The sequence below is a fragment of the Equus asinus genome, chromosome 4 (genome assembly GCF_041296235.1).
Source record: "Equus asinus isolate D_3611 breed Donkey chromosome 4, EquAss-T2T_v2, whole genome shotgun sequence".
NCBI lineage: Eukaryota > Metazoa > Chordata > Mammalia > Perissodactyla > Equidae > Equus > Equus asinus.
Window position 1 is genome coordinate 86,919,482 of NC_091793.1, and position 23,854 is coordinate 86,943,335.

General features: G+C 36.1%; 1 protein-coding gene across 14 annotated transcripts in view; it reads right to left on the minus strand.

Annotated features, from left to right (window-relative positions):
- The window catches only part of GTDC1 (glycosyltransferase like domain containing 1), a 424,168-nt gene that overhangs the window by 12,324 nt on the left and 387,990 nt on the right, over positions 1-23,854 (minus strand). For 3 of the 14 annotated variants that reach the window (XR_011502788.1, XR_011502794.1, XR_011502796.1), the window contains 2 exons: positions 16,932-17,245; positions 14,578-15,887 (listed from right to left, as the gene is read on the minus strand). The exons of 1 other annotated variant lie outside the window; for it this stretch is intronic. Coding sequence is in view for 4 of the 13 variants with exons in the window: in XM_070507639.1 (XP_070363740.1) it covers positions 17,189-17,245 (57 nt within the window). In the remaining 9 variants the exon portion in view is untranslated. Of the gene's footprint in view, positions 1-883; positions 4,035-14,577; positions 17,267-23,854 lie in introns of those variants that run through there. 10 more of the 14 variants (XR_011502792.1, XR_011502795.1, XM_070507639.1 and 7 more) reach the window with 8 other exon arrangements.

Below are 23,854 nucleotides of genomic sequence, written 5' to 3' on the forward strand. Positions count from 1 at the left end.
TTAGTAAATACAACATGCTACTTGAATGAATCGAAAGGTTAAAAGAAAACTGATCCACCATAACCAGTTTCTATGAGCAGAGGGGTAGATATGCTTTCAGAGTTACTACATGCATTCTCTGGGGGCCCTCCTTCCCCACAGAACCTGAAGAGCAAAACAATATATCTTCCCGTGAATATATTACCAGTGCTAACTTGACAAGCTTGCTGTTGACGATATTGGTTGTACTTCATTTCACTCTCCTCCTGTGGTCCAAAACCAGCTCCAATACCCCTGGGCCCATCATGGGGTTGTATAGCAGCTGAAGGGCCAACTGCCAACGGATCTGGAATGGAGTCTTTCCAGCCTCGGCACCTGACTTCCTGGCTGCATCCCTTTCAGATCTCATTGGCTGATGGAGCAGCTGTGATTCTGACAAAGAGCTTGGTATTGGGTCAAGTTTTTGTTTGGCTGACTTACTCTCTTAGATGTCATTTTCCTTGACTCACCCTTGATTACAGGGAATGTTATTACCTTTTAAAATCATATGCTATTCCTAAGCAAAGCTTTGGATGAGAATTTTTGAAAGCATTACCCATGACCGATTTTTTTTTCAGCGCTGAAATGTAAGAAATAAGACTACTGCCAGCCCAAACCCTGTGTTTAGCCCAGTAGCGTATCAAATATCATTTGTAACTTCAGAATAAAATGCACAGATTTTGTTCCATCCCTAGGAACCTGGATGAAATGTATGCCTGTGTAAGCAGGTCATAAGTGCAAAATTAGTAAGTGTTTTTATAGTATATCAGAAAGGTTTTGAGAATCCTCCTTCCCTAAAAAACATTATAAGAATAAATATTTGTGTTCTAATATAGAGAATGTGAAATAAAAATAAGAATAAATCTATTGACAAAGCAGGGCTTTTATTCAATGGTTACAAGACAAGTCACTTGCAAAACTTGCTTACACAAGGAAAAACTCTTGGTGTTAAGCTTGCTTTATCATGGAACACCATCCTCCCCCAAAACAGACCGATAATGTCCACAGTATGAAAATTCTACATGATATAATTTATTTCTGTGGTTTTTTAAAAAGCCAAATTGACTACCAGCACTCGAGATCTTGAAAATAATGCTGCATATGTTGATAAAATAATTCATTATTTTTATTGATTCTCCGAATTATATGCTGATATATTAAAGAACTAGATTATTTTTTATCATACATATCTATAAAATATTTCTGTATACAGAAATATACAAAGTAGAAAATAAGGGTCCTACCCACGGAAAATTTCAAGTAAACAGCCTGGTGAATATTCCTTCAAACTCTTCTCTCCATATTCTAATGTATATGGATATGATTTTTACCAAATGACAACATACTATACATCCTCTTTGCACTTCGTGTTTCAAAATTTTATTTAATATTTCTTAGACATCTTTTCCATTTCATGATGTCTAAAACTGACTCATTCTTTGAATATATATGAGTATTATAGTAGTGGGTTAAGTTCATGGGCTTTGCAACCAAATGGCTTGGTTGGGTTTGAATCCTAGCTCCACCATTAGTAGTTCTGTGACTTTGACAAATTACTTACTATCTCTGTACTTCACTTTCTAAACCCATAAAATGTGAAATTAACAACACCTACCCTGAAATCATGGCCACGTGGAATGAGGAGTTACTGCTTGGCAGTTGGTAAGTATGCAACGACAGTGCTGCTACCATGGATGTTTGATACCTTATTAGCAACCTCATGTTGATAGACATTTAGATTGATTGCAATTTTTATTCTGACACATGATGCACTAGTGAACATCCTTGTAAGTGCAACTGTACCAAACTTGTGGGTATTTCTAAAGACTATATTTTGGAATTTTTAATTCAAAGGTGATGATACATTTTTTAAACTCATAGATACTGCAGAGTAACCATCCCCCAAATTGTAACTGTTTACACTATGAATAAGAGTAAATGATAGTAAATTGGGGATTATGAGAAATACTTTATTAACCCTTTTGTCTATGCAGAAAAATGCATAAATTTTTTACAAAGGAGCAGGGGATTACTGTACCACAACATATCATACATAACACTTGTATTATACTATCCATAAAACTCAGAAACCATTTTTATCATAATTTCCATCAATCTCAGCTTTGCAAATCTTTAAGTCCTTTTTCTCCAGAGAAAGAATTTATAGCATCTTATCTTCATCTAATCAGTTATTACTAACTACAGAAAATAATATTCCATCAGGCAGCTACTCATAAATATCTACCAATCAGATGTGTAACAAAATCATTAAGTCGAGAAAAGGAACAATTATGTCATGTTCTATAGGTATGGTAACATTATTTCTGAAACCCAAATTGAACCCACTGCCTGACAACTCTACTGCATCTTCAGCATTGAGCTTGTTCCAGGCTACTTTTCTGTAGTTACACCAGTACCCAAAGAGGGGGAAACCATCCTGACATGAAGTGCCTCTAATGTCTAGTAATAGGTGGTACACGCATAGTGTGAGAGAATGTGTCCTCAAACAGTGAGCACTGAATGGCAAATATTTTACAGCTTCTGGAAATACTTACATATTTTTTCTAGTTCTTTGGCATCAAGCTAATTTGTGGCTTTGTCAGGGATAATAACATTTGATGCAATGACAGTAACATAGGAGTAAGTTGATCTATACTTATCAAGATGGAGTTCAAAATTTTTTTTAAATAATGAAATCACATCACATTAATAGAAAGGTTAAGATAAATATTTACGTAGGAAAAGTGGTCCATTGGCAAATCTGTTCTTCTCAAGTACAGCAGCAAATATTGTGTTCTTTACAAAGTTTTATTTGCTTTCCATGCTCATCTATTGTTTATGTGTCCTAAAGTCTTTGCATAATGGAGTGTTTAAATGAAATAAATAAAAATATTTAAATATATAATTGAGAATTTTATTTCACCCTTTCTCAAAATAGGTTAATATGTGGCATTGACATTTTTCAACTTCAAAAGTGAAATTTTTCTAAAAATGGTAATTTGAGGTAAAAAAATTAATGCACATTTACATTTTAAAAGAGCTATCTAAAAACAATATTTGTTTTATATAGTTTTATATTTAACATGTTTTAAACGTAATCAATTTTCTACCTTATTTTTTAAACTCCAATTTGTCTACAATAATATAAGTCTAATTCTTTGGAAAAAATGTTCAGTTGGCATAACTGGCATTATAGAGTTTTAAAGTATATTATAGAATATTCTGTCACTAGACACTAAATTGAAATTTTGAAGAAAATGATAGAAATAGCTGTAAGGGAAAAAAGTAGGCTTTTAAATCTAATTTGTTATGCACCACAGTAGGGTAATGGATGCAATGGAAGTTCTTTTATTGAGTTCTCGTGTCCAAAAGGTATTTAGGTAGCAGAGGATGTTAAGCAGACTCCCTGCAAGCCCCCTTTAACTGAAGATGGCAGGAAATAAGGTATATAGGTCTGTCCTCCTGATTTTTATTTCCTCAGGAGTACAACTTATGCAAAGGACACCTTAGGCTGCTTAGCAGATCACAAAGGGGGCACTAGACCCCCTCGCTGTCTGCTTGAATAGAGTGATCTAAAGGATGGCTGAAACCATACTGGGAGTTCAATTCTTCAGGTGGGTCTTTTCAAATTCCAATACGGAGTTACTGGAGAATTGGTAAGGATTTCACTAGGCCCCAGCAGGTTTGAGATCAAAAGCTTTGGTTAAATAAAAGCCTGTTGGGAAATCTTAAAACCTCTTTGTAATGTAACTTTAAAAAGTTAACACAAAGAACCCTTAGACTGAAGCCCGTAACATCACGAACAAAGAGTATATCAAAACTGATTCTGTTAAGAGAAAGCGGACATACAAATTCACTTAATTTAAAGAGCAATCCAGTTATATTACTGCGAGAGAATAGACTTTATGCCATACCATTGAGCCCATTTAGAAGATGTGCTCGTTTCTTGTTACATATGCCAGACTTCATTGTTTGTCGTTCAGATATGCTTTTTAAACAACATATATATTCGTTTTCTGAAAGGAGAAAGAGTGATGTGCATTTAAACTCACTCTTAAAGAAGATACTTTTAAAACAAATTAAAATTAAACTTGATGGGGTACCATCAGTCAGTTGGTTTGCTCTTTTTCATGGTGTCAAACTGCTAATTGTCCATTCTCCTTAAAATAATAAACTTTCAATTGATATTGATTGTAGATCATTAATGAGTGCATTAATTATAATGTAATTTTTATAATTAATATCAATCCATTTCTTGGCAAGTCACCTACTTTTATTAACTGAACTCATCAGTTAACATTGTAGTGGAACTACTTTGCTCAGTCAACATCCACCCCAAAAAACCTTTATTTGAGTTTAATGTCTGAATTTTGCAATTTGTTTTGAATCTTTCAAAGCACTTTCATGTACTCAATATCTCTCATATTTTCACATTAAGTATGTGAGATGGATAGGTTAAGCATTGTTTTCCTTTTTTGTTTCTAATAAACAGGGATACTGAAGCTCACTTAGTAGGACAAATAACACGCTGCTGATTGCATAACCATGTAGAGAAAGCTTGGACTGGAACCTATAGCTCCCAATTTCATGTCTAGAAATGTTCAACTGATCAATGCCTCACAGATTTCTGAATATAATTAGAGCTTATGTTAAAAGATAAACTGAGGCATATTAAAAATTCTGAGTTTATTTTCTTCCCAGTGTTGTTGAGAAATAACTGACACACATCAATGTATAAGTTTAAGGCATATAGCATGACGGTTTGATTTACACATATTGTGAAATGATGACTATGATCAGTTCAGCTAACTTCCATCATCTCATACACATAAAATAAAAAGAGAAAAAAAGAAAAGAAAAAAATTTTCTACTTGTGATGAGAATTCTTAGGACTAACTCTCTTAACAACTTTCTTACATGTCATACAGCAGTGTCAACTACAGTCATCATATTGTACAACACTTCCCTAGGACTTATTTATCTTATAACTGGAAGTGTGTACATTGGTCCACCTTCCTCTAATCCCTCTCCCCCCACCCTACACCTCTGGTAAGCACAATTCTGATCTCTCTTTCGAGGAGTTTGGGTTTTTTTTTGTTTTGGGTTTTTCTTTTTTTTATTCCACGTATAAGTGATATCGTACAGTATTTGTCTTTCTAGGTCTCACTTATTTCACTTAGCATAATGCCTTCAAGATTACAAATGGTAGGATTTCCTCATTTTTTACGATCGAATAATAGTCCATTGTGTATATGTATATCACAACTTCTTTATCCATTCCTCCATTCATGGACTCTTAGGCTGCTTGCACGTCTTGACTATTGTAAATAATGCTGCTATGAACATGGAGATGCAGTTATCTTTTCAAGTTAATGTCTTCATTTCCTTTGGATATATTCCCAGAAGTGGAACTGTTGGATCATATGGTAGTTCTATTTTTAATTTTTTGAGGCTACTGTCTTCCATGGTGGCTGTACCAGTTTACGATCCCACCAACAATGCACAAGGGTTCCTTTTTCTCCACATCCACACCAGCATTTGTTAGCTCTTGTCTCTTTTATGATGGCCATCCAACAGGCATGAGGTGATATCTCATTGTGGTTTTAATTTGCACCTCGCTGATGATTAGTGATGTTGAGCACCTTTTCATATACCTTTGGCCTTTTGTATATCTTCTTTGGAGAAACGTCTGTTCAGATCCCTTGCTTATTTTTTATTGAAAAACTTAAAGAGAAGCAGCTACATGTTAACCACCTTGTCCCTCCCCCAAGTCAGTGCAACACCACGTGGAGAGATCTCCCCTCAGCCTCTGGCTCCTCCAGTGGAAATAAAGAACCCTAGGGGGACAATCAGCTACCCACCCCTCCCCAGCAGTGTGAGTCAGCTTGTCGGAGCTCCTACTCTGATCTCATACCACAGGGAATGCAGGGGAATCTGTAGGGCTCAACCACTGGGAATCTGACTGATACAGAAGGGGAGCTTGCAAAAACCGCACATGGATCTTGTTCACACCTGCAGTGCCCAAGTAGTAATCCCAATCACAGGCTTTGTTCATTTGCAGAACCAAGCCCGGGGCGCACTCTGACCAGGGAACTTGGCAGGGTGCAAATCTGCCTGATTCAGATCCTCAAATGAGTTTTGCGGGCCGTATAGCCTAGCTTGCCCCTGCATAGGCAAGGTTCTGCGTAACAGCCCCATCTGCCATGGAGAGTGCCTTCCAGCCCCACTTGACCAGAAGGGCTGGAGACAACTTCTAGAAACTGTGCAGCCCAGCACGCACACTTGAGCCAAGAGGTAGGCAGAGATGACAGTTTGTAGAGCAAAGCCAATAGCCTTGGTGAGTCAGGGAACTTGGGATGCGGGTTGGCTTGAGTTAAGACAACAAAGAGCTTTACCAGCTTTAGAGCTGCTTCTCCCACTGCATCCAGGCGGGCAATCTAATTCGTGTCCCACTCATCACTGAATACAGTCTTCAGCCTGTCTGACCAGGGATCCTAACCAGAGCACACAGGTACCTGCATAGCCTATTCAACAGCCTTATGTAAAGAGGCACTTGAACAGAGAGCATTGCCTGTGGCTTCCCCCATCTACAGAGTAAACTGGTGGTCTCACCTGACCAGAGAATTCAGTGCACATACTGGAGTGAATTGAGTCTCCAAACGATGCTCCGTACAGGCCCCGGGTCCCATCCTGCTGCCCTGCCAGGGCAAAGAAGCTAATTCATAGTCTGATCTACTACTGAATATAATACCCAGTCCTGACCATCTAGGAAGCCTGACCAGAGAATCCAGACAACAATGGAGCTCATCCTATGTCATCATTTGGGTAGAAAACCAAACCAGAAGTCCTATCCAACTGTCAGCAAGTGGCATAACCTCATCCCTACCCTCAGAGCTCAAACATTGCCTTGCTTCAAAATAAACCATAATAGCAAGCCCCACCTGCCCAAGGACCTTACCAGCAGACACACTCAGAAACCTAAACTGAGCTGAATGATGAACTGTCTCTGCCAAAGTAAACTTGTAAAGCCTGGAAGAGGAGCCCAATTACTCAGATGTGCAGATACCAATGTAAGGAATCATGGATCACAAAAAATCCGGTAAATACAACACCACCAAAGGAAACCAACAAAACTAATAACTGATGCTAAAGGAATGGCGATCTATGAAATGTCAGACAAAGAATTCAGAATAGTCCTTTTAAGGAAGTTTAGTGAACTACAAGAAAACACAGAAAGGCAACTAAATATATTAGGAAAACAATACATAAACAAAAGGAGAAGTTCAACAGAGAAATAACACCCATCAAAAAAAAAAACAAGACAGGAATCCTAGAGTTGGAAACTACACTAACTGAACTGAAGAATTCAATGCAGAGTTTCAAAAGTAGACTCAACTATGCAGAAGAAAGAATCAGCAGTCTAGAGGATAGAACACTGCAAATTACCCAGTCAGAAGAGCAAAAAGAAAAAAGAATAAGAAAGAGTGAAGAAAGCCTACAGGAATTATGGGACACAATTAAAAGAAACAATTTTCCATTATGGAAATTCCAGAAGGCAAAGAGAAAGAGAAAAAGACAGAAAATATGTTTAAAGCAATAGTGACTAAAAACTTTCTGAACCCTGGGAAGAGAAACTGACATCCAGATCCATGAGGCCCAAAAAATCCCAAATATGTTGAACCCAAATAGGGCTACACTGGGACACATTATAATTAAGTTGTCAAAAGTTGAAGACAAAGAAGGAATTTTAAGAGCAGCAAGAGAAAAAGAGAAGTTACATACAAAGGAACCCCCATAAGACCACTGGCAGATTTCTCAACTTTTCAGGCCAAGAGAGAGTGAGATGACATATTCAAAATATTGAGAGAAAATAATTGTCAGGCAAGAATTCTATACCCAGTGAAGCTGTCTTTCAGAAAGAAAGAAGTTGGGGCCAGCCTGGTGGAGTAGTGGTCAAATTCACATGTTCTGCTTTGGTGGCCTGGGGTTCTTCAGTTGGGATCCTGGGCACAGATCTACATACTGCTCATCAGGCCATGCTGTGATGCCATCCCACCTAGAAGAACTAGAAGGACTTACAACTAGGATATACAACTTTGTACTGGGGCTTTAGGGAGGAAAAAAAAGAAGAAGGGATAAAGATTTTCCTGAAGAAACAAAAGCTGAGGGAGTTTATTACCACCAGACCTAACTTACAAGAAATGCTTCCGCTTCTTTGGTTGGAAGTAAAAGAATGCTAATTAACATTATTAAAACATAAAAAGGTAGTGTAAATTTTACTGGTAATGATAAATGTATAGTCATAATTAGATTCTGCAATATGGTAATAGTGGTGCATAATTCACTTGAAACTCTAGTTCAAAATTTAAAAAAAAGAATGTAGTAAAAATAACCATAACTACAATAATCTGTTGCTAGTTTCACGGTATAAAAAAATATAAATTGTAACAGCAATAACCTAAAACGTGAAGAGGAGGAGAAATAAAAGTGTAAAGATTAGGGACCAGCTCCATGGTATAGTAGTTAAGTTTGGCATGCTCTGCTTTGGCGGCCTGGGTTCATGGGTTTGGATCCTGGGTGTGAAGCTACACCACTCATCAGGCATGCTGTGGTGACGACCCATATATAAAGTGGAGGAAGATTGGCAGAGATGTTAGCTCAGGGCTAATCTTCCTCAAGCGAAAATAAAAAGGGGAGGATTGGCAACTGATGTTAGCTCAGGGCTAATCTTCCTCAGCAAAAAGAAGAAAAAAGGTGTAAAGTTTACAAATTCTGTTGAAGTTGAGTTGTTAGTTTAAAATAGGATGTTATATGTTTAAGATATTATATGTAAGCTTCTTGCCAACCACAAGGGAAAATCCTGCAGTAATCACACAAAAGAACACAATAAAGAAGTCAAATTACACTGATACCAAAAGGCATCAAAACACACAAAAAACAGCAGGAGAAGAAACAAAAAAGAACACAGCTACACAACAACCAGAAAACAATAACAAAATGACAATAGTAAATCCTTACTTATCAATAACTACTTTAAAAGTAAGTGGATTAAATTCTCCAATTAAAAGACACAGAATGCCTGAATGGATTAAAAAACAAGATCCAAAAAAATGTTGCCTACAGGTGATTCACTTTAGCCTTTAAGACACACATAGACTGAGAGTGAAGGGATGGAAAAAGACTTTTCAAGCAAATGGTAACCAAAAATACCAGGAGTAGCTATATTTAGATCACACAAAATAGATTTTAAACTAAAAATAGTAAAAAGAAGACAAAGAAGGTCATATATAATGCTAAAGTGGTCAATACATCAAGAAGATATAATAACGATAAATATTTATGTGCCTAACATTGGAGCACCTAAATGTATAAAGCAAAAAATAAAAGAGCTAAAAGGAGAAATAAACAGCAATACAATAATAGTTGGGGACTTTAATACCCCACTCTCAACAACAGATAGGTCATCCAGGCAGAGAATCAATAAGGAAACAGTGGATTTGAACACTATAGACCAAATGGACCTAACAGTCATATATAGAACATTCTATCCAATAACAACAGGATACACATTCTTCTCAAGGGCACATGGAACATTTTCTAGGATAGACCATATGTTAGGCCATAAAACAAGTCTTCGAAAATTCAAGAAGATTGAAATTATACCAAGTATCTTCCCTGACCACAATGGTATGAAACTAGAAATCAATAACAAGAGGAAAACTGGAAAATTCACGAACACATGGAAATTAAACAACTCTCTCCTGAACAACCAATCAATGGATCAAAGGGAAGACTAAAGGGGAAATAAAAAAGTTCCTTGAGACAAATGAATATGGAAACATAACATACCAGAACCTGTGGGATGCAGCAAAAGCAGTTCTAAGAGAGAATTTTATAGCAATAAATGCCTACATTAAGAAATAAGAAAGATCCAAAATAAGCAACCTAACACTACACCTTAAGGATCTAGAAAAAGAAGAGCAAACTGAGCCTAAAGTTATCAGAAGAAGGAAAATAATAAAGATTAGAGCAGATATAAATGAAATAGAGAACAGAAAAACAATAGAAAAGATTAACCAAACTAAGGATTAGTTCTTTGAAAAGTTTTTGACAAACCCTGAGCTAGACTAACCAAGGAACAAAGGAAAGGATCCAAATTAACACAATTCTAAATGAAAAAGAAGACATTACAACTGATAACATAGAAATTGACAGGATCATAAGAGGCTACCAGGAACAACTATACACCAACAAACTGGACAACCTGGAAGAAATGGAAAAATTCTTTAAAACACGCAACTTACCAAGACTGAATCAGGAAGAAATAGAAAATCTGAATAGACCAATACTAGTAAAAAGATCGAGTCAGTAATCCAAAATCTCGCAGCAAAGAAAAATCTAGGACCAGATCGTGTCACTGGTAAATTTTACCAAACATTTAAAGAATTGACACCAATCCTTCTTAAACTCTTCCAAAACATTGATGAGAACGGAATAGTCTCAAACTCATTTTACAAGGCCAGAATTATCCTGATACCAGAAAAGGACACTACCAGAAAAGAAAACTACTGGCCAATATTCCTGAGATGCAAAAATTCTCAATCAAAAACTAGCAAAAAGAATTCAGCAGCACATTAAAAGGATCATTCACCACAATCAAGTACATTTATCCCTGGGATGCAAGGATGGGTCAACATACATACATCAATTAATGTGATATATCACATTAATAGAATAAAAAAGAATCATATGATGATCTAAATAGAAGCAAGGAGAGCATTCAACAAAATTCAATGTCGATCAATGATAAAAATGCTTAACAAATTAGGCACAGAAGGAATACATCTCAATATAATAAAGGCCAAATATGACAAGCCTACAACTAACATCATGCTCAGTGGTGAAAGGTTCAAATCTTTTCCTCTAAGATTAGGAGCAAGACAAGTGCATCCACTCCCATCACTCCTATTGTACTAGAAGTTCCACCTAGAACAATCAGGGAAGAAAAAGAAATAAAAGTTATCAGAATTGGAAAAGAAGAAGTAAAATTGTCTCCATTTACAAATGACATAATTTTATATATAGAAAATCCTAAAGACTCAATCAAAAACTGTTAGACCTACTCAATGAATTCAGTAAAGTTGCGGATACAAAATTAATGTATGAAAATCAGTAGTATTTCTATACACTAACAACAAATCTTCTGAAAAAGAAATTGATCCATTTATAATAGCATCAAACGTAATAAAATATTTAGGAATAAATTTAACTTAGGAGGTGAAAGATTTCTAGCCTGACAACTGCAAGACATTGATGAAAGAAATTGATGAAGACACAAATAAATGGAAAGATATCCATGTTCATGGATTGGAAGAAATAATATTGTTAAATGTCAATACTCCCAAAAGCCATCTATTGATTCAATGCAACCCCTATTGAGACTCCAATGGTATTTTTTATGGAAGTAGAAAAAACACTCCTAAATTTGGGTGGAACCACAAAAGACCCTGAATAGCTAAAGAAATCCTGAGAAAGAAGAAGAAAGCAGGAGATATCATAATTCTTGATTCCAACCTATACTATAAAGCTACAGTCGTCCAAACAGTGTGGTACTGGCATACTGAAAAATGGACCAATGGAACAAAATTGAGAGCCCAGAAATAAACCCAAGCATATACAGTCAACTAATATTTGACAAGGGAGCCAAGAATACTCAATGGAGAAAAGACAGTCTCTCCAATAAATGGTGCTGGGATAATTGAATATTTACATGTAAAAGAATGAAAGTGGACCCATATTGTACACGACTCACAAAAATTAGCTCAAAAATCGATGAAAGATTTAATTTTAAGACCTAAAACCATGAAACTCCTAGAAGAAAACATAGGAATAAAGCTCCTTGAGATGGGTCTTGGTAATGATTTTTTGGATATGACACCTAAAGTACAAGCAACAAAATCAAAATAAACAAGTGGGACTATAAAAGTTTCTGCACAGCAAAAGAAAGCATCAACAAAGTGAAAAGACAATCTACAAAGTGGGAAAAAAAATATTTGCAAACCATATATCTGATAAGGGGTTAATATCCAAAATACGTAAAGAACTCATACAACTCAATAGCAAAAAACCCAATAATAACTCAATTTAAAAATGGGCAGAGCATCTTAAGAATTTATCTGAGCAAACATCAATTTAAATTGGGCAGGCTTCAATCTGGCAGATAGAAAGGAGCTCTGAGGAGCTGTACAAAATGAAAGATTTTTATAGACAGAAGGGAGTGAGAACAAGGAAGTTATACTAGGCAAAAAAATAGGTTGGTTATTGCAAGGTTACTTTCCTTTAGGAGATGGCACGAGTCTATCAGGCAGATTAGCTAACTAGTACTGATCAGGAGATTCCTTATTGCCTAGTTTCAGGTTCCCCTTCTGGGAGAGCTGCAATTGTAATAAAGTCTCAGTTTGGTGACATGGGGTTTAACAAAAATGACTCGATTTGGGGCCTGCTGTCTTGTTTTAAACACTGAAGTCACATACAGCTGAATTTATTCCAAAGAATTCTTTTCCAAGTGTGGTCATTATTGACAGTGAATAATCTGAAATTCTCCTATTGATAGGTGGAGAAAGTGTGATCCTTCTACCCATATTCCATTTTTCATCTCCATTTTCTCTTCTCTTCTTCACTCATGTCTTCTTTTACTTCCCTTCTTCCATGTCTGTTTCTCTGTGTGTCATCTGATTGACAGGAAAATTAAAAAAGTAGAGTGGCAGACTAAGTCAATCTCTATGGGTAAGGTATAAAAAGCATTTGAAAAGGGTCAGGTACTCCTTGAATGAACCATCCCAATGAGTTTTTTCCCAAGTGACAGCAGTTCCTAAAAAAATATGAACAAGATTTCCACTGACTGGCTCTGCGGAAAGGAAACAGAAGTGATACGTTTTTGACAATTCTGCAACCTCACAGAGTCTCCACTGAAACAGCTGAGCCAGCACCTCACCCTTCACAGGGGTGCCTTCAGATGTTGGCCCACGTTAAGCTATTTAACGAGCTCCTACTGATGTCTGTCCTGATGAAATGTTGACTCAGGTAGGTGCTCTACCGTACACTTTGCCATTTATGATAAAGAAAAGATTTCAAATCAGTAATGAAGAGTGGGCATGGTTTACTAAATCTTTTTGATTCCCAAATACGTATGTAAGAGTATGCTTATGTGAGTGTTTTTACATATATATTGTAGATGGATTACATATGCACTCATACAAATAGAGTTAACCTATGAGGTGCTATTAGAGTATAAACATTTTTCTCAAGCACTGACTCCATGCTCAGTAGGAGCTATGTGAACTAGTTTCTCCCAGATAATAGGCATCCTAAGACCTTGGTATGCCTGAAGCTATTGCTTACTTTAGTGTGCTTTGAATTTTTAAATCCATTCCAATGTGCCACTGCATATTCTAGTAATTGAACTTGAGTCTTGAATTCCAAAAGTTTAAAAGTCTCTACTCTAGCAATGAATAACATGAAAGAAAAGGTATTCTTTGAACGCCTGGTACACCATCAGCAAGCTTCTGGACCCTAAAGAGATTATTTTTAAAGTATATGTTATAGAATCAGTCTCAAGAAATTTATAATTTAATAGTGGATGAAATACCTACAAAGACGACACACAAATTCATGAATCGTTCCGTATTTGTAAATTGATCCCTCCCTCGTCTGCGAGCCCACTTTATCTTACATCTATTCTAACAGAGCATTTACACACTTTATTTCATGTGAAATTTACATGTCTTTTTCATTAGAATCAGAGACTGTCTCATTTATTATTGTTTCTTCAGTGTTGATCACAAAATACATGATAAATGCTTAATAAACACTAACTGAGATAATGAATAAAAAATAGGAGGACAAAAAGACACAGATGATTATGTGTTCAATTTTTTTCAGTATCCAAAAGAGAAAAAGCAAAAATTAATATATAGAATTTTTTCAAAGTGAAAATAGCTGTCTTTTTTGACTAATAAATAATCCATGCTCATGGGAAAATATTCAAATATCTCACAATAATTTCTCTAGTAGAGAAACCAGTTTTAATAATTCAGTGTATGTATCTATGCTCTCAGTTGTTTATCCATGCACATTCAGGGTGGACATTTTTTTAAATGAAATTTGAAGCATGATGTATATATATTTTGTTCAATGGCTAACTTAAAAAAATTAACAGTATATTGCTGATACCTACCATGATGAACGCGTTTCCCTTTAACTGGCTATAGTAGCCTCTTTTTTTGTATATTTCATAATGTACTTAACTCTATTGACAGATATTGAGGTTGTATTAATTTTTTTTATCCTTATAAACAGTGCTTCTATAAACATCTTTTAACATCTTTGCAAGTTCAGATTTATTTTCTTGGAATAATTCCTAGACATCAAATAGACTTAAAATGTTGAAGTATTTTGTTAAATTACTCTCCAAAAAGGTTGTGCCAATTTACACTCCCACCAACTGCGTACAGCCCATTTTCCCTCTAACCGAGGCTGCATATAATTCATTTAAAAAAATCTTTGTTAATTTAACAAGGAAAAAAGTCTCATTGGTTGCTTTTTTTCCCCTCCCCGCTACTGTTATTTTAAAACCTAGACTACTTAGGGACCTTTGAAATAAATCAATTCTTGGTAAATCCCACATGACCCACCCATGGAACATGTTTGCTACTAAATTGACTTCCCTCTCCTACCCAAGTGGCTTGTCTCTGTGCACCAGCAGTAGATAGAAATCAAGAAAATAAGAGCATCTTAATTAGGTTAAACACACATGGGAGAGATCAAATACATATATATATATATATAAAATCTCACAAAGTATTTGATTATTGACTAAATACTTTCATCACTGTACCCCTCTATTAATGTAGATAATTGAGTAAACAATAAAATAATTCACAAATCATATAACCCTGTTGCAGGACTCATTCTACAAATTATATCAGATACTGGTACTAAGACAACCTATCTCTAATTTTTTTGAAGGCTCTAACGGGGATTGTTAACAATTCTACCACAAAGCCTAGAGCTCAATAAGCTGCTGACATGATGTGGCGATGCGAAAAAGAGTCTGTGAAACAATACAGATGTGTCTAAAAATATAGTATTGGCAACATAAATAAAAACCATTTTATACTTTCATAGTTCCAGTATGTGTATGTGCCAAAACTTGCCCTGCAAAAAGAAAGAGCAAAGCTTTACAATCTTATCCCAAAGAGTAACATTGGTCAATATCTTATGCCCATGAATAATGGTAAGACCTTTGCAGGAAGGTCCTAGAGATCGAACATGTTTTCTTTGTGGACTTGGTCAGCACTTCCATATAGCCTGTCAGTGAGTCTGAAACCTTCTCTATTTTGAAGGCAAAAGTGTGAAGATCTCTAGCCTCACTGCACCATTTTACTATTCCCTACAAAAGGACCTGTAGTGAACTGCTATGTTCACTAAGAGATAGTACTTGTGTTAGCTTTCTATTTCTGTGTAACAAAACCAAAGCTTAGTGGGTTAAAACCACTCAGACTCACTATCTCACAGTTTCTGTGAATTTGGAATCTGGGCACAGCCTAGCAGGGTCTCCTGCTTCAAAGTCTCTCCTGAGACTGCAATCTAGATGTCAGCTGGGGCCACAGTCACTTGAAGGTTCAACCAAGGCAGGATCCATTTCCAAGCTCACATTAGCAGTTGGCTGCGTTCAGTTCCTTGGGGTTGTTGGAACGAGAGTCTCAGTTCCTTGCTGGCTATTGGCCCGAGGCTGCCCTCAGTTCCTTGCCATTTGTGGTTCTCCAATGGAAGCTTGATTCATCAAAGCCAGCAAGAGAGAGGCTCTGCTAGTAAGACAGAAAGAATAGTCTTTTATAACTTAATCATGGAAGCGACATTCAACAACTTTGGCCATATTCTACTCATTAAAAACAATTCACTAGGTTCAGCCCATACTCAAGGGGAGAGGATTAGACAAGGTCATGAATACTAGGAGGTGGGGATCATTGGGGGGCCCCAGATTCTACCACAGCAAGTGATTGTTCAGTTGATAATGAGAAAAGAGGACACTGGGGAAGAGTGGGAAGGAAAATGTCAGGGGACATGGTGGGAGAGGAATTCCTTGGAAAAAGGCTCACAATCCTCCACTGATATATATATATATACTGTCAATAAACACGGTTCAATCTGGGGGCATTAACTACCTTAGGAAAGCGTGTTAAGTCTCAGGTCAAATTAGTAGGTATCATGTCAAAGCAGTAATCTCTCGCATTACAGGGAAAAACTGAAATAATAGGTATTACTGGCTGATGATGGCAAAACCTAAGACAAAGACAATAATTGATAACAAAGAAACACAAGCTCAACCAAGAGCCAAAAATATTCCATAGCTAATGTAAAATAAGATCATAACTCTTATTCCTTTAAAATGTTTTATCTAACAATTAACATTGACAAAGTAAACTTAGTGACATTCAAAAGACTCTGAATTTGTATTTATCAAGTCAAAATACATCCACATGCCATTTATGTATCCTTTGTTGAGCTGAGATTTTGGGTTTGTTTTGTCAAGAACCTGGATCTAGTGATAATTTATTATTTGCCTTTATTTTGCACCCACTTTGATAGGATAATTGGTTCAAGGTAGGGGTATATTTGTGGACTATAAAAGAAAAGATAGAAAATCTAGTTTACTGATCTATATGGTGGGGGGCGGGGGGACATACCCATTATAGCATTTTTATTAGCATGGCTGTTTGAATAAACTAAGCTAATCAGCTGCAAGTATGCATGTATGGGTTATATACTTTTCTGTGATAACAAAAATGAACAGAGATATAGCAGATAAATTGTCTTAACAGGTTTTGCTTGGTTTTAGTGCAAAAACTTACTAATTAATGCAAGTGTTGCAATCATTTTTATGACATTCCCCAAAGATGGCACTTTAAGGGTTATGCCATATGCTGATTGACAGCAGCCATAATTCCATACAATGAGACTGTATCATATTGTTTGAAGTGAGGTGATATTCATCTCTTGAAACTGATCAAACATACGATTGCATCAAACAGTGTTACAATATAATCACGCTGTATGTAGGGACTGCCAAGGCTGATCATCACGTTGTACTCGCTTCCCTTGGACTTCTCTAATAGCAGTTGTGACACGCCACTGCATCCACTTTTTCCTTTAAGAGCTGCAGAATCTAAGACAGAGGGAAAGAAATCTGCATAAAATTGTGGTTTGGTTATGCTGTGTGAGTGTACATTTGTAGACTGCTTTAGAATTACAAATTTGCTCCCACTAAGATCTCCCTAAGTATACAAACAAAAACCCAGTAAGGCCAAGCTAAAAAGCAAAGATTCCAAATAGGGCAGAAAACAATTCAAATGTCCTTTCGTCTTCTTCAGCAAACAAGGAAACTTGGAAGAAATGTCTTTTTTTAAACACTTTTCAGTGTCTGAAACTCTCAATGATATTTTGTTCCAATGTGCTGTTTTGCAAAGCCACTTGCTTTATCTCCTGAGCTTGGGGCTCTTTCAGCTGCAGATAAAAATGATATAAGAACCTGTTCTGCTCCCACCCTTAGTTGCTGCTGATCTTAGAAAGCAGTGCAAGGAGGGTATGAGTGACTAAAAGTAATTTGCCTAGTCTCTTAGTAGCATTCTTAGCGGCATGAAGTCCTATAACACAGTGGCTTTTAGATTGGTGTAATTTAGGGACTGTCCTTTTATCATCCATCCATCTACCCATCTATCCATCCAACCATTCGTTCATCCACCTAATAACTTATAAAAGAGCCACTGGGATACTTTGGGGACTATGTCCAGAATATTTTACAAAGAAACAGTGTGCCAAGATGGGAGCCATCATCTACTCATGTTGACATTCACTGAGAGAGATGTTACCAATTCTGATCCTCCCGTGTTGATCCATGCAAGTCTCCAAGATGTCACCACTCTATCTGCACTTTATTCATTCATCTAACCCTCTCCTAACCCTAACCTGTTAGGCTAAATGTCAGCCCTTTGGGTCTATAGAAACTACGTGGCTCTTTCAGAGACTCATTGGGATGTCAGGAACACAGAGGCTCTGATTGGTTACATGAACACCTACACAGCCTTCTCTCTTCTGCTGCTCCTGTACTATGGCGGGCACAGAGGAATCTGTGAGGCTGGAAGCTTCCTTGGGTTCCCCTGCAATACAAGACCAAATGGCTCTCTGCTCCCAGATTCCTGTAACCCTGGGCATTTCTCCCATTCAGGTGAGGGAGGGTCAGTGCCCAAGTCCCTCCATGAGACACCACCCATAAGTAAGCTCTGTGCTTTCCATCTAACCATTTTTTCCTTTTCTTCCCCTCTTTAGCCTGTGGGGTCTTCATTTCATACGGGGTGAAAACCACTGTCTTTTCACTTATTTTTCCCCAATCTTTTGCTTGTGATATTAATGTCATACTTTGAGATCTTTAGGGATTTCATTTTGATACCCAAATACCCAGGGTTTTGAAATTCAAAATCTAAGAACTGACTTTCCTCTCTGTTTCTGCAAGAGCACCGATTGTCTAAGCAAGCAGGGAAGAAAGGCCCGGGAGCTGCCCACAGGTCACAAAGGCTGCTATGTAGCCTCTCTCTTGCTTTGTCTTCTAATTCATTCATTTCGTTGTTTGACCATTTACTTTCCTTTCCTCCTTGTTTTCTTAGAGTTTAGTTGGCTGAGTATTTTTTTTCCTAGCCTATTGAATAGAATAGTTACCTTACTAATTTTCTTCTTTCTTCTTTTCAATTGTAAATTGTGGAGGCTGTACATTTAGCTCTAAGTACTATTTAAGCTACATCACACGTTTTTTATTTTGTTATTGGCTGCTTTCTTTAAATTTTGAGACAATCAAAAATTTGCAAAAAAAGCTAGACAGAGAGTACAAATAACTCATTTTTTCTGAACACTTGTAAATTGCTGACCCAATGGTCCATTAGCCCCAAACACTTTAATATGTATTTTCTACAAATAAGAACATCCTCTTGCTTAACTGCAATACAACCAGTAAAATCAGGAAATGAACTTTGATACACTCCTGTCCTTTGGTCCACAGACCACATTCCAGTATCACCATTAATGCAACAATATTTTTTGTAAAAAAGGATTTATTTCAGAATCACACACTGCATTTAGCTGTCACGTCTCTTTAGTCTTCTTCAGTTTGGAATATTCTTCAGTTTATCCTTGACTTTCATAACTGCTTTTGAAGATGATTCCAGTTATTTTGTAGACTTTCCCTTGGTTTAAGTTTGTCTGATGTTTCCTCATGATTCGATTCAGTTTATAGTATCATAGAAGTGATGCTGTGTTCTCAGTACATCATACCAGGTCATGCATGGTTTTAATAACAGATGTTTACTTTGACAACTTAATAAGTGGTGCATTCCAGGCTTTTCCACATAAAGTTACTTCTTCTCCCTTTTGTCGGGAGGTACTGTGAAAACATGTAAATATCCTATTCCTTATCAAACTTAAATTCATTCATTCATTTATGTCAGTATGGTCTCATGTTTCCTATTTTACTTAATATTGTAAACTCTGTGAGCTACTATCATATTACTATCAGTATTAATTTTGATACTCAAATTATGGTCAATGTGGCTAGTAGGAGCTCATTTAAGCTGGCTTCTAGGTCCTTTTGATATATCCCCATCATTTTTCTTTTAACACTTGCTTGATTTCTGGCACAAGTTGCAGGCTTTTATTGCACTTTTCCTCTCTCTAGCCCTAGAACCAGCTATTTCTCTAAGAAGTCCTATTTCCTTTCACTGGACAATGGTATTTAGAAGCCAAGATCTGCACACTTTATATGCTCATTGTCATCAGAGTATTGCTGCTTCCAGGCCCCATGAGAAGGTAGAAGCAGGAAGTATATGTATATGTGTATCATGTGTTTGCATCTAAATTTATTTCTATGTCTGTCTATATATATTGAAAAACGTGAGTTCATGCTGACACTTCTAATTTCACACGTTCACTCTGGTGTTCTCCCTTTCCATATATGTAATTCCCTTCTCTAATAGTGAGAAGCCCAGCTGCCATAGTTCTTCAGATATTTACTTATGTGATCAACTTCACCTTATGCAACCAATCTCCCATCCCTTGTACAACCCCCTCCCTGACACAGATGCCCTCCTCCTGCTCAGGCTCTGATTCCTCATGGACAACTTCTCACCCTGTTCAGGCTGATTCCTCAGGCTAATATGCCTGCCATCCCTAAGTGGATGTTCTCCGCATCCTTCTTGGGCTCTGATACCCTCTGTTGGGGCACTGCAGCTTCTCCTATCTGCTCTGTCTCACCTAATGGCTTTAGGACTGAATTATTCAGGAAGATGAAGCAGTATCACTCAAGTTTCACCATGTAATGTTTTCATTTTCCTTCAATTATTTAGCTCATGAATTAGTTGATGTGTATTTTTGCATTTTCAAATGTATTGGGGATTTTTGTTGTTGATTTCTAATTTCTCTTTTCAAAGATATGCTTTTTCGTGAGGAAGATTGGTCCTGAGCTAACATCTGTTGCAATCTTCCTCTTTTTTTTTCTCCCCAAAGCCCTAGTACATAGTTGTACATCCTAGTTGTAAGTCCTTCTAGTTCTTCTATGTGGGATGCCACCACAGCGTGACTTGATGAACGGTGTGTAGGTCTTCACCCAGGATGCAAACCTGCGAACCCAGGGCCACCGAAACAGAGTGCATAAACTTAACCACTACACCACCAGGCCAGCCTCTGATTTTAATATAATGACATTGTATTCAACTCTATTTTCTAATTTCTAAATTAAACCTATTCAGATCAATTCTGATATTTGTTGAGATTTCTTTGAGGCCCAATTAGTGGTTAATTTGGTGAAAGCTCCAAGTTTGCTTGTGCTGATTTCATATTCTCAAACTGTTGGGTTCAAGGTTCAATATATATCAGTCATATCAATCCTATAATTTGTGTTATACAAATCTTCTCCATCCTTACTAAGGTATTTGCCTGCTTGATTTACCATCAACTGAGATAAGCCTATTAAAAATTTATCCACTATGAATGTAGATTTGTCATTTTTTTCCCCTACAATTTGGTCAATTTCTTCTTCATATCTTTTGAATGTATGTTATTTGGTGAATATATGTGCAGAATTGCTATATCGTCCAGGTGACATTCCTTTTACCATTATGCTCTAGCCACAATTATTCTTAACAATGTTTCAATAATGGTTTTTGCCTTAAAGTCTATTTTTCTGATATTAATATAGCAGCACCAGCTTTTTGTTTTTTTTTTAAGTTGTTATTTGTCTCGTGTTTCTTTTCCTAGAACTTTACTTCCAAACTTTTTATGGCCTTTGGATGCATTTCCAGTAGAAATCATTTGCCTAAATATTTAAAATTCAATCTTTTAATATCTGTTTTAGCTGACAACTTTAGGCTGCTTATATTTATCGTAATGTCTTGTATATTTGGACGTATTATATTTTGTGCTTCTTTTTACTGTCATTTTGTTTTCCTCCTTTCTTGCTCTTTCTTGGGTCAATGAATTTTTTCTTTTTAATTGCTTCTTGTTTGGAAATAATATATTTTGTTTCTGTTCTTTTATTCTGACTTTATAAAGCCTAAGGTTAATAAATATGTTGACTCTCCTTTTAAATAATACAAGAATGTAGTGGGATAGCTGGATCATATGGTAGATCTATTCTTAATTTTCTATTCCACTGCTGGATATTTATCCAAAGAACTTGAAAACACAAAGGCATAAAGCTATATGCATCCCTATGTTCATTGCAGCATTATTCACAATAGCCAAGACTTGGAAGCAACCTAACTGCTCATCAGGGGCCAATGGATAAAGAAGATGTGGTATATATACATAATGGAATACTACTCGGCCATAAGAAATGAGGAAATCCGGGCATTTGTGACAACATGGATGGACCTTGAGGGTACTATGCTGAGTGAAATAAGTCAGAGAGAGAAAGTCAAATACCATATGATCTCACTCATAAGTAGAAGATAAAAACGACGACAAACAAATACATAGCAATGGAGATTGGATTGGTGGTTACCATAGGGGAAGAGGGGAGGGGAGAGGGCAAAAGGGGTGACTAGGCTCACATGTGAGGGGATGCACTATAATTAGTTTTTGGGTGGTGAACATGATGTAATCTACACAGAATTCGAAATATATTACAATGTACATCTGAAAGCTATATAATGTTATAATGCAATGTTAATGCAATAAAATAAAGAATGTAATGACACTTAAAGTCTGATTATCCTCCACTTGTCTTGTATGTTGTTCTTTTCCAGACTTTCATATTCATTCTGCTGCTTTTTAAAAATAGATAACTCATTTATATCTAAATTTCTTATGACAAATTCACACACACAAAAAGAAATGAAGAGTTAAAGAATCATAACTTCTGCTCACTACCTAACTTAAGAAATAAAACATTACTCATAAAGTTGAATCACCAAGTGTAGTCCTCTTCACCTCAGAAATAACTACTATAAAGTCAAGAAATACTCCAGCTGGCTTTTAAACCCCCAAATGGTTGTTTTTATTATTTTGTTCAGAAAATGCTTATTTAGATTTACTACATTTCTACAACTTTACAATTTTATTTTGTCATATTGCTTCTTATATCTCATTCTTGTCTGGGTTCAATTGCTTTCTATGAAGAACAGTCTGACTTGGTTCTTTCAGCAAAGGTCTGTGAGTCATAAGCTTTCTCATTTTTCATCTGGAAAGAAGTATTTGCGTTTGACCCCATTCTTCAATGACATAGGTATACAGTATGAAATATATACGGATATAGAATTGTTAGTTGACAGCTATTTTCTCTCAATGTTTTGCAGATATTATTTTATTTTGCCTATTATGTTGCGATTGAGAAGTCTATTGTCAATTTCATTAGCATTCCTTTGTAGGTAATCTGTCTTAACAGGTAAAGTTTCTCCTACTTTCTCTAATAAGTCTTTATGAAAGTCCTATTATCAGGACTTTTTCATTCTAACCTCTCTTTGCATATATGTTTGTTTGTATGTGTGTGTGTAGAAATTATATATATCTCTAAAGTACATATATAAATTATATTTTATATATTTATATTATAAATTATTATAATTATATTTTATATTATTTATAAATTATATTGTATATAATATATAGGTATATATATTTTATACCTATATATTATATATACCTATGTATTATATAGGTATATACAATTTCTTATAACCTCATAACCCAAATACCCCTTATAACATTATAACCCTTATAAACATTTTCTAGTTAATGAATTCCTTCTAAGCTGTATCTAACATACTCTCAAAATCCTCAGAGTTTAACTTCAAGGGCTATATTTTATATTTCTAGAACTTCTAATTGGTTCTTTTTCAAATCTATCTGTACATTGTAATGATTTTGTTGTTTCTTTTTTGAATGTTTTAAACATTTTAAATCTGAGTATCTTATGGAACTATCTCTGATAGTTCCTTGGAGTATAATTCTGCTGTTTTTCCTCTTTCCTAAGTTTCTCAAGGTGGACTGTTACCTTGTATGTTTTGTAATTTTCAGTGGTGAGCTCATCTTTGGTAAGCTTCATCTTGGGGCATCATGTATGGCCTGGGATCAGGTTTTAGCACTCCAGATTTGCTCACAGTTTGCTTCTGCTGGGAATATGTTGACATCTCAACATGGAGTTTTCAGAGCTATGCAGTTTGAACACCAAGCTCATATGAGGTGCATGTCTGTGGTTATAAATTCCCTGAGGTGGCTTATTTTCCATCCTGCA